The 17571-nt window shown below is 24.8% G+C and overlaps 3 protein-coding genes across 8 annotated transcripts in view; 2 read left to right on the top strand and 1 right to left on the bottom strand.

Moving 5' to 3' along the window:
• LOC129613820 (tryptophan 5-hydroxylase 1) lies at positions 1 to 5062 on the top strand. The gene is made up of 10 exons (XM_055528107.1): positions 1 to 373; positions 2136 to 2318; positions 3090 to 3243; positions 3315 to 3480; positions 3544 to 3594; positions 3654 to 3935; positions 3993 to 4119; positions 4189 to 4421; positions 4480 to 4696; positions 4773 to 5062. The coding sequence occupies exons 1-10, from the start codon at positions 272 to 274 to the stop codon at positions 4881 to 4883; spliced, it is 1626 nt and encodes a 541-aa protein (XP_055384082.1). The 5' UTR covers positions 1 to 271; the 3' UTR covers positions 4884 to 5062.
• An 841-nt stretch (positions 5063 to 5903) lies between these two features.
• Positions 5904 to 10495, top strand: LOC129613845 (JNK-interacting protein 1). 2 transcript variants are annotated; one of them, XM_055528132.1, is made up of 5 exons: positions 5904 to 6189; positions 7242 to 7576; positions 8642 to 9219; positions 9304 to 9488; positions 9602 to 10495. In XM_055528132.1, the coding sequence occupies exons 1-5, from the start codon at positions 6104 to 6106 to the stop codon at positions 9672 to 9674; spliced, it is 1257 nt and encodes a 418-aa protein (XP_055384107.1). In that variant the 5' UTR covers positions 5904 to 6103; the 3' UTR covers positions 9675 to 10495. The 2 variants fall into 2 exon arrangements, with proteins under 2 accessions (XP_055384107.1, XP_055384106.1); XM_055528131.1 differs by having other exon boundaries at positions 8462 to 9219.
• A 6263-nt stretch (positions 10496 to 16758) lies between these two features.
• LOC129613868 (homeobox protein 13-like) overlaps positions 16759 to 17571 on the bottom strand; it is a 69222-nt gene continuing 68409 nt past the window's right edge. For all 5 annotated transcript variants that reach the window (XM_055528165.1, XM_055528168.1, XM_055528167.1 and 2 more), the window contains exon 10: positions 16759 to 17534. In XM_055528165.1, coding sequence (XP_055384140.1) covers positions 17280 to 17534 — 255 coding nt within the window. In that variant the 3' untranslated portion in view covers positions 16759 to 17279. The remainder of the gene's footprint in view (positions 17535 to 17571) is intronic.

Raw genomic sequence — 17571 nt, 5'->3', positions numbered from 1 at the left:
TCTCGTGAAGATCGATTGTGAATCAACAAAAAAAAAAAAGGAATTAATTGCATTAAAGAATTTTTAAAGATTTTTTTTTGGGCTTTAAGAAGAAACTAAAGAAATTTTGACTTTGTTTTTATACTTATCGCCCTCCTCCTCCATATTAAGCATCTAAATTTAAAGATTTTTAAATCATATAGAGCAAAATAAATATAAAATTAAATAAAAAAATTAAATTTAATAAAGAAAATTTAGTTGGAAATTTTATTTAAAAAATCAATAAAAAATAATGAGCGGATCTGGAAAAGGATTACTTGGTTTATGGCTTTATCGTAGCGGAGAACAAGAATGGGCAATTAAACATGGAAGTCCGATTCATAATAAAACTAAAGTGAATATATAAAATAAAATTAAAATTAAACTAAAAGCAATTGAGGATAAAAATTAAAAATAAATTTAAATTTTCATTTTAAATTGTCAAGTGAAGGTGAAATTTTTTTTTAAATTTTAAAGTTTTATAACGTGAGAATATGAGGACGCCATCATAGTCTACATTTTGTAGAGAAAATTTATTTGTGTTTAAATAATTCAAATAATTAAACCTTAAATATGCCCTCAGACTAAATAAGAATTAGATATGTTTATTAAAGGCAAAAATCTGCCTTTAAATTTTTCGCACACTAGAAACTTAGTTTAAAATTTTCTAATTTTCTCCCTTAAAAATCTTTCTCACATAAGAAATTTCATAACATCTTTCTTTCATAATGTCTTTGAAAGGTTCTATAAATTTTTTCAAACAAACTTCGTCTTAATATTCGAAATTTTGGAATATCTACTGATTTTTGCATTTTGTATACATTTCAATTGTAATTTTGGGATTTCCGTCGTTTCTTTGATGTTTTCCTCGAACTTCTAATTTTGTTCGAGCATTTATTAAAAAAATCGCTCTGGCGTCCTATGGAATGAATAAAAGTGCTAATAGTTCGCAAATATTCGAAAATATTTCAAATATTCATCCCGAATCTACTTTACTCAATTTAGGTCATTTACATATCATTTATGTACTCGATTTATTCCGAATTTTAATTTTTGAAAACTTTTAACGATTTATCGAGCTCTAAATTGTAAGCTTCAAGTGTAATTTCCTATTTGCAAAACCGGTTCTCATCATTGCAAAAGTACTTTGTAGTTTTGAAATTGCCCTGTAATAAAAAAATTAAAGGACTGTATATGAATAAATGTTAGAAAGTAATATACTTCCCTCAAATTTAAAAACAGGAAATCCAAAAGCAATAGAGATTATTGCTCTCTTTATCGATATAGTTCTTGATATTCATTATATTTTAAAATTCACTCAAGCTTTGTAAAGAAATCTGCAATCATAACCGACGATGAAACGTAAGAAAATTAAACTGTGCCATCTTCACATTTCTTCCTACTATAATGATATTTGATATTGATATTCTACTCAGTTTTGTAGCACTTTGATTATCGCAGTAAACTGCAGTTATTCTTTAAGTGATAATTCTTTAAATAGCTTTCTCAAATTTCGCTTTCATTGTTGAAAAAGGCACACTTTTCTGTTTTTGATTTTCATATAACAGTGCGTCAACAATAAAAACTAAGTAATCATAACAAGATCTTCTATCAGACACATATATCACCTGGCCAATCAGAATCCACATAGCAAACTAATTTTTTTTCATTTTTGATTCTTAATTTTAAAATTTGAAAAATTGTTTAAAATATTTGACGTGTAGGCAGCATTCCAAAGAGCTTTCCTAAGATTTTCGCAAGAACTAGAAAGGACACTTGCTATATCAAGACGAGTTGTATTGGCCAAGTATACATTAATGTACTTGCAAGCTCTTTTTGTAATATTTACTTCATGTAATGAATTTCCTCGTTTGAAGTTGGGTGCTGATTACATGTTAACTGTATACGGTGGTCCATTGTTGTATTCACTTTAATTTCACAATGAATGCAAAATATTCGCTGAGCTGGTTACATTGTCCTCTTTATCCATCATGAAATCAATCACGTTATTTTTCCCAACTTTATTAAATTTTTTTATCAAATTTTCACGAAATTAGTAAAGTTTACTTTGTTTCCTGTATTTATGTTTTGTTATCTTTTATGATACAAAATTAAAGGAGAATGATGAAAATGATGTCAATACATTGAAAAAAGTTGCTTCTCCAGAGGATCGAGTTTCAATAATATTCACATTGAAAAATCAAATTGGAAATCTGGCTAGAGCACTTCAAGTATTCCAAGAACTTGGGATTAATGTATTACATCTGGAACTGCAACCAATGGATTCCATGGCAAGACAGGTAACATTACTTAAACTATCTAGAGATGAATTTTTAAAAATAATCTAGATTTGCTTGATTAAAGCGTTATTTCAAAGCCGCTAGAAAGAGAAAAAATTTGTAAAATTTGGGAACTAATTTTGAAATATTTGTTGAATTCGAAAAAATTTTTATTTAGTGAATTAGAAATTCTTATTATGTGAACATTTCATATATTTCACTGTTGTCAAATTCATTTGAACTTAATTCTAATTAGTCATTGTCAGCTATCAAAAACGACTAACCGCCACTAAAATCGGCAAACAGGGAAATCCGAACTTTCTCTTTAAAAGTTAAATAAAAGTTGATTTCGACTTAAAATTTAAATTTAAAGATAATCGACTGCATTTCAATTTTCAATTTGCTGGCAAATTCAGTTTTATTTTAGTTTTATTAGTAGTTAATTGAAAAACATCCGGAGATTTTAGTATAATTCCTATTTTACAGAGCAATTTTGTTACAACGTTTAGTTGTTCCGAAAACTTGATAGATTTATATTGAAAAGTAATATCGTTCCGTGACCCATTGCGATCAGAGTGGACCTTGTCACTTGACTAAATGAAACTACCTGCTAACTAATAAGATTAGATAAAAAGGGTTAGCTTTAGAATTTACCTGCGCTAATTTTTTTCATGGTTGCAAGATACTACTTAAATTTTAGCAACTTTCCAAAAAACATTTTTGAATTAAACAGGCAGATTATTTGTATTTAACAAATTTATTTATTTTTCAAATTGTATTTTATGAGTAAAGGCTGACGTACTTGTGGACATAGAATGTGATTATAATCGATTGGATCAGGTCATTCGGATGTTAAAGAGAGAAGTACACTCAGTTAATTACACAACAGCTAGGGATGGTACAGATCGTGTTCCACATACCCCATTGTCGGCCTGTTCAAGTTTCGGTATGTGCAATAAACATTTCTCTTATTTTATAACTAAAGTGTTTATGATTGTATTACGCTTGGTACTTTAGATTTTGGGGAAATGGTATGGTTTCCAAGGAAAATAAGTGATTTAGATAAGGCACAAAATGTTCTAATGTATGGGTCAGAACTTGACGCAGACCATCCCGGTTTCAAAGATCCTGTATATAGGAAAAGAAGAGAACAATTTGCAGCGATTGCAAACAACTTTAAACAGTATTAAAAAAATAATTTCATTATTTTACTTACTGTAAATTCGAATTAATATTTAATTTATAGCGGGCATGCAATACCCAGAGTACAATATACTCCTGAAGAAGTTAAGACATGGTACACCTTCTATTACAAAAATTAAGTTTTAATTTATATTAAATATCGCTAACTTTCAGGGGAACTGTTTTTCGTGAGCTTTATAAGTTGTATGTTCAGCATGCTGTTCCAGAGTTTATGGAAAATTGGCCATTGCTTGTAAAATATTGCGGATATCGTGATGACAATGTTCCACAATTACAAGATGTTAGTGAATTTTTAAAAAGAAAAACTGGATTTCAATTAAGACCGGTTGCTGGTTATCTTTCACCTAGAGATTTTTTATCAGGTTTAGCATTTAGGGTATTCCATTGTACACAATATATTCGGCATTCATCAGATCCATTTTATACTCCTGAACCGTAAGTAAACAAATTTCAATATTATTCATGTGTAGTAAGCATTTTCTTTGACGTTAGTGATTGTTGCCACGAACTTTTGGGACATATGCCGCTTTTGGCAAATCCCAGTTTTGCACAATTTTCTCAAGAAATTGGCTTAGCATCGCTTGGAGCCGCAGATGACGATATAGATAAATTGGCAACTGTACAAAAACATGAGCTTTGATTATTTTTGCTTGTTTCGAATATAAATTTAATTATTTCTCTTTTGCAGCTTTATTTCTTTACTGTTGAATTCGGACTTTGCAAGCAGCCAGATAATTCTTTTAAAGTTTATGGAGCTGGACTACTTAGTTCGGTTGCCGAATTACAACATGCTATTGCAGCCCAGAAAAAAATAAAAAAATTTGATCCCGACATAACTTGGAGAGAGGAATGCATCATTACATCTTATCAAAATGCTTATTACTATACGGATTCTTTCGAAGAAGCAAAAGAAAAGATGAGGTAAAAATCACTTAATGGTCAGAATTAGAGTGAATAAAATGTTTTCGAATTATTTTAGGGCGTTTGCAGATAATATCGAAAGACCATTTGGGGTTCGCTATAATCCATATACTCAAAGTGTAGAAGTTTTATCAAATGCTAAGAAAATAACCGCAGTTGTAAGTGAATTGAAAGGTGATTTAAGCATCGTTTGTTCGGCTTTACGTAAAGTTTCTGCATTAGATCAAGATTTGGATGTTGAAAGTATTGCAAATATGCTAAGTACAAGTTTGAACGTATGTGAAATATCGATAACATTATACTCTTTCACTTTATCATATAAAAATTAAATTTTTTAAATATCATTTTTAGGTTTGTGGCGAACGTACTCCTATCAGTCCTTTGAGCCCGGACAATTCAGATAGTTCAACAAAATCTTTAAAAACTGCAACTTCAAATAATGAAGACAATAAAAACAATTAAATTCTTTATTCTACGTTTAAATCGAACATTTGGGGACCAAGATTTAAAAAAAAATTCCTATTAAGTTTAAAAATCTTAAATATTTTTATTAATATTTAAATTCTAATTGTTAAAAAAGCACTCAGAAAATATTCTGTATATATTTTGTGTATATTAAATAAAACGGATGTGAAAGTAAAGATTTACGATCTATCTAGTTATTGCAAATGACTTTCCTCAGCACGTCCTTGTTAAACGGTTACTGCTTTTAAAAAAAAATTGCAAATAAGCTGCAATACGCAAGCTGCTACTAACTATACATGATATACTGCAAATAATACTTAATAATCTAGTAGTCAGAAAGTCAACTGGATTTTTCTTCTCAAGAAAATATCCCGAAAAAAATATTCCTCTGCTATTTCATAAGAGCAATAAAATTGTTTACGTTCCATTTATACGTATTGAAACACCACTCGAACGAATGCGTAAATAATGTTTTTTTTTTCTGGTAGGCCGAGTAGTAGAATGTTTTTTCAGAGTTATTTTGGCATTTAATTATAATATTCGAAATTTTTTTTTTTTTATAAAATTCATATTTGAATAAAAAAAAGAACCATATGAAAAAAAAATTGTAATACGAAAAAAATTGAGGTTATGTTTTACTCCTATATATACCGAAAGAGAACGTTCCATTTACAAACAAGGCAAATAAGCTCATGAACAGTTTGAACATGGGAAAGGAACGCAAATATTATTTTATAACAATTACCTAAGTTAAAAACCAAAGTAATCTCGTACATAATTGTGAATAATTTATATGTCAAATTGAAACTTTACGATATTCCGAATAGCTTGAATATCATAAAAAATGTTTAATTTGATAATTAAAAAAAAAAATGACGTATTGAAAAATTTCAGAACGAACCCTAAAGTAACCAAATAAAAATGATAACGTTAAAAAATATATGATTTCGAGACTCAATTTTAGTACCTTCTAAATAAACACACAAACACACTTTCAAAAAATTAAAATCAAAAATACAGCAACCCTTCATTGAAAATTCATTTACGTTATACGCAGACGAAGGGAGGAAATTTATTGATTTCGTGCAAAATATTTTTTGTAATTTTTCCAATAAGAAAAAGGAAATATTGTGGTTGATTTTTTTTTTAAATATATATTTTAAGAAATTATTTGTTAATTTTGTAAAACGTAGCTAATATTTGAAGAAAAACGAGAGATGGCTGATACGGAATTTGAAGAATTCCGAAAAACATTTGAAAATATTTCATTAAAAAGGAAGAACAGCATAGCACCTTTTTATTCGTAAGTATAAAAATACGTGTAGAATATGCAAATGTGGGTATATTTATTCTCGGACCAAAAATATAAAATAAATTATAAGGATTTCAGGTATTAAGGAAATTAGTAGAGTTATAAAAATAAAAATTATTAATTTTTTTTTTTTTGTTACAAAGAAACGAAATTATTCTTTTTTTTTTTTTGGAAATGTTATTTTAATGTGCAAAATATGTATGTATCTGCATAATATTATTTATGAATATATCTACATACTCACATGTATATGTACATATGGGAATTTATATAAGCACATGCAAAGATGTGATATATGTACACATACATACTTACAAATACGTTTTCTTTTTGTGCAAGGACATTAAAGTTTTTGTTATTTATTAAATGTTAGCAATAATTTTCGACTCTATAATAAGGTTGCCAATTATTGGTAATCAAATTAATTTTGTATGAGTATATTTTTAAACAATATTCTGTGTACAATACATACATATATGTGTGCATATGAATATCCTGATTCTATTTTTCCCATTTTTTTTTTGTTTTATGACGTTTGTTTTTTGTTTTTATTTTGTATAAATTACATGGAAATTAATCATTTAAATTCATTTAAATTACAACAATCATAAAATAATTTGTAAACTTTTCATAATAGTTGGTATTTAGTTAGCTTGAATTCAGTTGCATAATACAAAATTATATAAAATATTTTCAATTCATTTCAACCGATAATTCAATTCAGTGGAGAAAATTATGAAAATAATGTATTTTTGATAAGAAAAATTAAATATAGGATGTGCAGATTAGGAAGGGAAAGGCACAAAGCTAAAATAAGTTTAAGTAATTGGTAATGCATGCAGACGTAATCTCCATAATCGGGATCATTTCAACAAGCGCAATATATGTACGTGTGTAAATAAGGTAACAAATTATTCTACTTAATTTGTTACCTTATTTACAATAGTTTAAAATTCTATAGCCGAAGTTTAAAAACAATAACCAAAATTAATATTAAATTTATTTGTCTTTCATAAAATATTAAATTCAATTATTTTTTTTAGACTTATACCTGGTTTAGATGAGCTTGATGATTCTACATCACCAAAAAGCGATTCGGATCTTGAAGAAAACAATTGTGGCGGAAATACTCAAACCCAAATTAGAAAACAAAGTATTACTCATCATAATGAACAATTGGATAATAATTGTGAAGTTGAAGATGATGAAATCGGTGATGGTCTAAAAACAATAACAAAAGTATCACAACAATTATCTGGTGAAAGTGATTCAACAGTTTCATCAAATTCAGCACAATTGGAAAGAACTAATTCAATACAATCTATATGTGGCGAACGTCGACGAAGAAAACTTCCTGAAATACCAAAAAATAAAAAACGTGAGTTAGTCTTAAGACATCATATTGAGTTAGTCAGGTTATATATATAAAAAAGTATCTAGTTTGAAAAGTAGAAGTTTGCTGTTTTATAATTAAAATTATAAATATATTTATATTATGTTTAAAATGTAAAATTTTGAATATTTTGAGAACGTTAGTTTATGTATGTAGTACTCGTTACTTTAAGAACCATTATATACGTTTACATTTCGTTTCTTCAAAAATAATTCATTTGCAATGGTTTTATAGAATGTAGCATTTCTATCATTTTTAGTCAGTTTTTGTAGTTGAAATCTATTCATCATAATAGTTTTAGTTTTGTTACTGTTCCAATGACATTTTTTGAAGCAAATTTTCGTGTATATTTCAACTTTATAGTTTCCATTTTCATAAAAAAAAAATTAAAATACTAAATGAGGACCGCTAATTTAATAAGAAAACCAAAAAACTTCTATTCGTAGTTCTATGAAAATCGTAGACTTCCGTATAAAACCTCAAATTCAATTGCGGTTTAAATAAACAATTTCTTCAACTACGCCATAAATAAAGCCATTTTAATTTTTAACTAACCTTATTCCTTAATCGGGAAATGAATTGCTTCCTTTGTGCATTTTTATTTTCATGCGATTGGAAATTCATTTTTACATTTATTTAATTTTATTAATTCGGGACAACAAATAGCCATATTAAATTGTATTAACAATTAAATGCAACTTATGTTTTATTGGCTCTAGCTTTGCTTTCACGTAATATTTGAAATGGCGTAAAAAATATTTGGCACACTTTCCACAAACTCTCTTTGAATCAAGTTTGCCTTTGCAAAGAAAATGAGAAGAAATTCAAAATTTTACTAAGTAATTCTGTGTTTTTGATATTTTTTTTTAGCATCTTTGGTATTTCTTTGTGGCCAAACTACTTTAGCTGATGAACTAAGCGGTCGATCACAAACCATTATATTTACTCAACATCAGCATCATCAACATAATCATCATCATAATCATAGCAATATGAATCAAACAAATCTTCAAAAATCATTTTTATCTCACAAATGTGGTTATTTGTTAGATGAGGATTCTAGTCCTGATTCAGAGCGAATGCAAAGTTTCGGTGATGTCGATAGTGGTCATAGCACGACACATTCTCCAAATGATATGAAGAGTATGTCACCTCAATTATCATCACCCCAATCACATTCACCATTTCCACAAGGTTTCGGAGGTGTTGCTTTTGGTCAAATTGGAATGTTGGAAGCAACACACAGAGGTTTACATAAATTTATTCCGCGTCATCATGATGAAATTGAAGTTGAAATCGGTGATCCAATTTATGTACAAAAAGAAGCTGAAGATTTATGGTGTGAAGGAGTTAATTTAAGAACTGGACGTCAAGGAATTTTTCCTTCAGCATATGCAGTTGATTTGGATTATAATGATTTTGATCCAACAGCAAATCAAGTAAAAAAAGAACGTTATTTGTTAGGATATTTAGGTTCAGTAGAAACATCAGCTCACAAAGGTACAGGAGTAGTTTGCTCAGCTGTTCGGAAAATTTTAGGCGAATATGGTGATACACCATGTGGACAACCATGCATATTAGAAGTATCTGATCAAGGTTTAAGAATGGTTGATAGATCATCCCCTCAAGTATGAATGAAATTTTTCTATTTAACTTTCGTAGCTTAAATTTATTCCGTGTTTTTTTTTTCTTTGCTATTTTGATTATTTCAGGGCAAAAAAGAAAAGAAACCGTGTATTGATTATTTCTACTCACTAAAAAATGTTTCATTTTGTGCATTTCATCCACGTGATCATAGATACATTGGTTTTATTACAAAACATCCAACAGTTCAACGTTTTGCTGTTCATGTTTTCAAAGGGAATGATTCAACAAGACCAGTTGCTGAAGCCGTAGGGTAAGTTTTATATTATATCTTAATTTTAAATATTATTTTCAATTATAAATTATTAAATATTTTAATTTATATATATATATATATATATATATATGTATATATTAATATTTTAGGAGGGCTTTTCAGCGTTTTTATCAAAAATTTATTGAGACAGCATACCCTATTGAAGATATTTATATAGAATAAATTACTAAAACAGTATTTTTAAATGCAAAGACCATTACATATTATTGAGATTAGTAAAAATGGAATGGTATATTATGCGGTTATAGCTTCTATTTTGAAAATTAAAAAGTATTTATACAATTACATATTATTTATTTATGAACTTTCTACAAGTTTAAAAAAGACTTTTAAATATTAATTTTTTGTAAATATTTATTTTATTTAAAATAAAAGAAAAAAAATGTATTAGTAATATAATATAATAATTTCCAGTAGCTTTAATTATATAAGAACCTGACAACATTTAATTAATCTTATATACAGAAAAAAACAAAAAAAAACTCAAAATAATGTTTCCAAAACATTTTAGTCTCAAATACGATAAGTTATAATTAATGATCAATTCCAATATTTTCTCTTTGGGTTATTTTTTTAATTTTAGTAAGTTATAATAATGATAATCCCACTTTTAAGACCAGAATGTTAATGTAATCTAACTTTTAATACTAAATTTGCATGAAAATTCAAATTCATATTAAATTATTAAAGAAATTCGTGTTTTGATAAGGAAATTGCCATTACTAATTCTATTATTTTAAAAAAATAATAATGGCTGGTTCTGAAAAATGTGTTCTGTTAAAATTTATTAATTAATTTGAAATTAGTAACTAATAGCTTGAAAAGTTTTTATTAAACAAACACATATTCGAGTATGCAAAATTATGCCTTTTGTTTCAAAATGCAAAGCTATATCAATATATAAAATTATTTAATTCCGTTCTTAATATTTTTTGAGGTACGTACATTATAAATCATATTTCTTTTTCAAATAATATAACTAAAATTAGTCCGTTTTATGTAATTCTATATAAATGACAATCACATTAAATATTTTGCGCTTTATTTCATAATTCAGCTTTTTCAAAAAACTTATACGGTATTCCATAATGTACATTTATGACTCATTATTCTCATTATTGTCTAGATTAGATTATAAATTCCTGACGGCAGTCATTAAATAAGAAATATAAAATTTACAAAATAAAATTTCATTATTTTTTTAATTTTTTTATTATAATAAATGTTTGAATACAACGTATATTAATTATTTTTAAAAATTTTGCAGAAATGTTTAAATAAGAAAAAATGTAGAAGAATTACAATTTTTGATATCTAATATAAAAACAATGGATATTGTAATATTTACGAAAACAATAATATTTAAATGGGATAGTAGTGAATAACTTTTAAAAACTTATTAGTGCTTACTAATATTTAACATTGTACCAAAGAGAAAAATTAATAATATAATTACAATATTATTCTATATTTTAGATGTATAACTTAAGAATTAAAAAAAAAAAAACAAAAAAAAATATTTATAATAAATGTAAATAGTCTGTATACTTATAGTCTTTGTTGAAAACAATATTTATTGTACTTCATTATCGCAAAAATAACAAAATGAATTAAAAAAAAATTAAATTAAATTTGAAAAGTAAAAAACAATTAGATACTAACAATTGATTTAAAAAAATATTTTTTGCTAATATACTCAAATTTAAAAAGTAAAATCTTATTTATATATAGGTAGATAGAAAGTTATAGAATCAAATCGGGGACAAGAGACAGAAAGCAGTGTGCGCGCGCAGACAGTACGCGAAACTTTATTAATTAAAATAAAATTATAATGAATTTACAATAAACAAAAAATGCAAAATAATTTTTAAAATGCAAAAAAAAAATGAGAAATGAAAAATATTCTGTAATACAATTAGTTAAAAAAAAAACGTAGAGAATTCTGTAAAACGTATGCTATGTAAAACAATATATACGATATTATATATATATATATATATATATATAAACTAAAATTAATATAAAAATAATTTAAATAATTTGTGGTATTCTATATTTTTTTATAAAAAGAAAATAGTATTGGTTAATTTTTTTTTATTGCTAATTTTTGTTATTCAATAGAAAGCCATATTCTACGCATTCATTAAAAAATGCAAAACATAAAATGTGCATATATTATTCTTTATTATAATTGAAAATGGATTCAGGGACGAATCACCTGTTTTCGAATCATAAAAATATTATTTTTCAATTTCTTTAAATAAACTGCAATAATGAAAATTTTTATAAGAAAAAAATAATTACTAAGAAATTTTTTTTTGGTTATTGTAAGAATTTTATTAAAATTTAATTGAGATTGAAAATTGAACTTTGTTGAATTTATTAAAAAATGCAATGTTGTATCGGATACAAGGACATAGAAACCTAAAAAAAGAATATTTTGGTAATATAAAATAAACTTTTTTTGTTTTTGATCTCAAATAAAATTTTATTTAATTCTCTAGGAGCTAATTATTAATTTTCTGATACTAATTGATCTTTAATAACGCACTTTAAAATGCAAAATTAAAAAATTTTATTAATTATTTTTTAATTCATTTCCTTTTTTATTATATATGTATATGGCAGTAATCATGAAATATAAATAAATTAAGTAAAAAATCAAATTAAAATTTTATATTTTTTTTATATATATATTATTAATATATAAGTATTTTTTCAGAAATCGGTTTTGGACTACTAAACCGCTGCAGATCTCATTCAACTATTTTGGATTTAAACTTAAAATTTCGGGATTTTCGATAATTCAGACATTAACTAAAAGTTCTAAATCAAATATTAGAAGTCTTAAGATACATACTCATAAATCTGAAAAAGCATTATAATAAATTTAATTATTATTTTAATTCACATATTAATATTTATTTTTGAAAATTCCTGACATACTCGAGCAATTCTTAAATATCCAACATTTTTCTATTATGCTCCTCTTCTATTTTATAATAATTTTGCATTAGACTTAAAAAACATAACTTAAAAATGCCTTAGTAGTTTTGAAATATAGCTCTAGCTATTTTTTGAATATTTTACAATCCAATTTTCATGTAAGAGTTTAGAATACTAATAATTTATTCCAAATTTATTGGTCTATTTAGAAATACTAGGCATTCATAACAATTAAGTTTCCCTCACCATATCTATAGCTTAATTTATCTTTTTCTAATGAAAAATAAAACACAATTTTTGAAACATGTAATTCCTTTTTTTTTAATCTTATTTGATTATAATTAAAATTTAATTTAAAATATTAAACTATAAAAAAATAATTTTTTATAATATATTAATATACTATATTAAAGTAACATAATAAATGTAAAAATATATAATATAATAGTAATAATAATTAAAATAATTTTTTAACAAATTTTATTTACGATTGTAAATTCTTTAATAATTGTATTTGTTTATATTGAAAAATCATATAAAGCACGCAAATTAATTGATTTCAATTCTTAAAATAAATTGAAAATAATAATCGTTAATTATACCCTATCTTAATTAATTAATCATGTATATATATTCATATATATTATAATATTTATATTCGTTATGAAAATTAAGAAAAAAAAAAAAAATTTAAAACAAAACCTTAAAAAAATCTTAATATTACACTTTTTATTTACAAAAATTATTATCTTCTTTTTCTTTAAAACTATAATCTTTTCAAATTTAAAATGAAAATAATCAATTACAAAAATTATTCATGACGGAAATTCATGTGGGAATTCCTGATTAGAATTTGAAATCCAAACTGTATCTATATAGTTTTGAAATATGTAGCTTACTCGTACGATATAATAAGATCTAATTTAACATTTTCATTTAAACTGAGCTCAATATACAATTATTTTTAAGCTTACAAAAAGTTTTTAAGTAGTTGCATGGTGCAATATAAAAAATTGTATTCACTGTCGGAATAAAAATTTTGTTCTAATAATGAGTTCAGTTATTAAAATTAAATGGCAGCAAATGAAATATAAATTTATTTTACTTGGATAAGTTTGGGTGAAAGTTAAATATTTTATTCAATTAAAGTAAAAACAAATCCCATTAATATTGTTTTGCTAGAAAAAAAAATATAAATGGAAACTATGAAATCCATTAACGCTCAAATTTTAATTGGTACTTTTTCAGAGCAATGTTTCATGTGCAAAGAAAAGTTGATGCATTATGTTTTATTATAAAAACAAATTAGCAAAAAAAAAATCGGTTTTTCATTAATATTTCTTGTTGCTTTTATAACAATATTAATCTAAACTTTACACCAGTATTTTCATCCCTTTTGTGTTTCTACATAAATTTATTGAAAAAGTTGTTATAAATTATTGTATATTATAAATTTATTAACATTTAAATAGTATTTAAGAGTTAGCAATAATTGAAAATGACTATTTTCTATTTAAATTTGAAAAAAATTAATTTAATATAAAAATTATTACGTAAAGCAAACTTCAATCAACTTTAGGTATGGGATCTTAATTTTCATTTTTCATCACTTTCATTTTTTTTAATATATTTTTTTTTTTTAATAAAGAGAATTTATTTTCGTTGCAAAATTTTTACGTGTCTACTTTTTCAAATATCTTTTCTATACAAATATATTTTCTAGTATTTTATATATTATTAAAAGAATATATAATACATTATATGTGTATATAAATATATTATATTTATTTCCTAATAAAAATTTATATATAATTTAAGCTATTAATCAAATCGCACTTTCATCGCTATTTATGATAGTGCAAAGGGTCAACAATAATTGAAGGCGAAAATTTAAAATTTGAGTTATTAAATCGAACCATAAATAGGACACTTTTAAAATATACAAAAAAAAAAAAGGATTTTAATATTTTGAAAATATTTAATCAAGAAATAGTACAGATTAAGAGAATAACACTGCATGAATAACACTTTCAAAGTTTTAAATATTTACAGATCCTGTTCACTGACAAAATAATTTTAAAATAATATAAACACTGACCTCGCATAAACTGATGTTACAAAGTTACAAGGTTTTTAGGTTGTTATCTTTATAAAATTTTGACAATACTTTTGTATTAGAAACAATATCGATTTGAGTTAGCAAGATAAACTTGATTAATGTTGTAAAGACAAATTTTACAAAGTGTTATTTGAATTTTTATTAAATATTAGTTCATTATTTTATTTAAACAGACATACATATGCCGGTGCTTTTAGTTGAAATTACTAAAAGAAAATAAATTCGAAATATAGTTGGTGATTTTTACACTTGAAATTCGGACGGATCTAAAAATTTCGAATGCAAGTCTTTAACTGCATTCATATTTAATAGAAATTTTAAATCAAATTTTTAGTGTGTAATTGGAAAATATATAAAAATTTATATTATGATTCAATATATCGACAAACAGGTATCAACTAGCACTATAGGCCCTGATTCTTTTAGTGCTCAAATTATATTTCAACTACATATTAATTGATAATCGATAAGCTTAAAAAAAAATAAACAAAAAAAAACATAAACACAATTTTTCACAAACCTCATTTATTTACTTTAATTTTTCTTCTAATTAAGATTAAAATTTACGTCAAAATTGTTTAAATAAATTATTTATAAAATAATTATACGTATTCACTAAAACTTGCTCCAAACAATTACAAAAATTAAAAAGAAGTAAACTGCCGTACCATTTCATATAAAGATCATTAATAAAGAGAAAATTAAAATAAAATGAAGACTGAGAACTATAAAAAATTTTTTGCCTTTAAAAGAAAAAATTTGAAATATTCATTATTTCAATCTGCATTTAAAAATCAGAGAAAAATATTTACATTACATATGTATGTATGTATGTACTTATGTATACTTATGTATACATAAGTACATACATAAAAACATTATATTACCCAAAACATAAATAAATGTAATTTTCATAGCAGACCTAAAACTCAATTTTTTTTCTAATTTCAAAGTCTTTTATAATTCAGTTAAAGTAAAAAAGAGCAAGAACCTGGGCTATTTTTATCGTGAAATTGCTTATCCTAGAATAATTTTTGGAATTTCAATCATAATGGCTTACTGGAAAAGAATGAGACCTAATTAACACCAATTTGGTGTTATTTTTCTAGAATCTCTTATAGGATGACATTTGTGGGCCAGTAACAGCAACAGCCAGTAAAGCTTTAAAAAATATCTCACGCTGTATGAAAAATCTTCATCATTCATATAGCGTACATAATGTCGATTGATTAGAACCTACAACCATAGTTGTAGAAAACAATTATTGATGCCAAAGATCTGATCCAAACAAGAATCGTAAATATATAATCAATAACTAGCATGAATGTAACATACAAAATGAATATAAACCTACATTTCATACAGTACATACAGTACAGATGCCATAATCTACATATTCATTAGTAAGTTCCCTAAAATGCATGGCCATATTTAAGAATAGGTAATTTTAAGTCTTGGTACAAGAACAACGCACGTTAAGTGCATATCAAAATTCTAACCAAATGTATGGGATTCAAAAAGAAAGTTGTTGTTTGAAGGTGGATATTTTTCACGCAACTAGCAAACGAGAAAGAACTCAATGAGGCAAATTTGTAATCTTTGTACTTGATTGATTTCGTTTTGGCAAAATCTTAGTATCCTACTATAGCAAACAACTTTATATCCTTCTTTTAATTTTATATGGAGACATTTTTGACAGGCTTTTGTATATCTTGCCGAGAAGCGGAAATTTTAAACCTACAAAGATAACAGAATTTTTCAAAATAGTAACAGCCCTTGGACAAGAAACCTTGGGACATTACCAAAAGAATACTTTGTAACATATGTGCATATACATACTCTTATCAAATTAAATTTTTCTAATTTTAATATTGCGAATTTTAAATAATTTTACCAAATATTTAACAAAAAAAAAATGTTTTTAATTATATCTACATGAACAAATATAACACAAGTAAAACTAAAATTTTTGATTTAAAAAAGAATTAATATTTATAATATATCATTAGGACAGAGTTCATACGTACTTGTAAACCTTAAAATGAAAACATAGTACTTTAATGAATAATAATAATAAAAACAAAAATTACAATAATAATAATAATAATAATAATAATAATAATAATAATAATAATTATAATTATAATAATAATAGTGATAATAATAATAATGGTAAAAGTAAAAAAAAAAATAATTTTATTAATTATAATAATGAGAATAATAATCATAAGAGTGGTAATAATGATAATAATAAAAATTATAGCAAAATTATTATAACAAATTTAGAACTATAATAAAAATAGTTAAATAACTTAATTTTAAAAATATTATTGCCCCAGTTTAATTATCCTATTCCTGTTATGCTATTATATATAAAATTTAACTACATTACTTATTTATTATCATGTGTATACACAATATGATTTAAATAAATACAAATATTATATTACTTAGAGACATTCATCAATCCAACATCAGATTTTTTCAATTTTACAATAATTCCATCCACAATATCAACTTTATTTTTTTATTTATTTTTTGCTTATATTATAAATTCTGAAAAACATAAATATAATTTAAATTTGCTTTTTTTGTTTTGAAACTTTCTTAATAAATGTTTTAATATTTTGGGACTATTTCACACACACATTTGTTATTTTTTTTTTGTTATGATTAGTTTTTATAACTGGGGCTTATTAAGTTTATCTTGTGTTGGTTAAGTTAATATTTCGTTGAAGAATATCATCCGTATCAAAATCTATCACGGTGTTTGTTTTAGCTGCGGTCGTCGTTGAAGATTTACATTCGGAAGATTTTAAAACGTTTGATAGTGACAATGAAATACTTCCATCTGATGTTGAAATTGGCGAAGTCACTAATCCTTGATGTTCTAATAAATGAGCTTCATATTCATTTTGAATATTTTCCAAAAGTTCTTCTTGTTTATCACGTTCATCCTAAAATTCGCAAAACAAAATTTTAGAAAATATTAAA

This window comes from Condylostylus longicornis, unplaced genomic scaffold (genome assembly GCF_029603195.1).
Source record: "Condylostylus longicornis isolate FDR11 unplaced genomic scaffold, ASM2960319v2 ptg000092l, whole genome shotgun sequence".
Taxonomy (NCBI): domain Eukaryota; kingdom Metazoa; phylum Arthropoda; class Insecta; order Diptera; family Dolichopodidae; genus Condylostylus; species Condylostylus longicornis.
Note: the sequence above shows the minus strand (reverse complement) of the source record. Positions and strands in the feature narration are given on the sequence as shown.

Coding starts and splice junctions, on each gene's coding strand:
- LOC129613820 (XM_055528107.1), top strand. CDS start 272: ATGAGCGGATCTGGAAAAGGATTACTTGGTTTATGGCTTTATCGTAGC. Junction 3,244..3,314: donor GTCGGCCTGTTCAAGTTTCG/GTATGTGCAATA, acceptor TTGGTACTTTAG/ATTTTGGGGAAATGGTATGG. Junction 3,936..3,992: donor CCATTTTATACTCCTGAACC/GTAAGTAAACAA, acceptor CTTTGACGTTAG/TGATTGTTGCCACGAACTTT.
- LOC129613845 (XM_055528131.1), top strand. CDS start 6,104: ATGGCTGATACGGAATTTGAAGAATTCCGAAAAACATTTGAAAATATT. Junction 9,220..9,303: donor TTGATAGATCATCCCCTCAA/GTATGAATGAAA, acceptor TGATTATTTCAG/GGCAAAAAAGAAAAGAAACC. Junction 9,489..9,601: donor CCAGTTGCTGAAGCCGTAGG/GTAAGTTTTATA, acceptor TTAATATTTTAG/GAGGGCTTTTCAGCGTTTTT.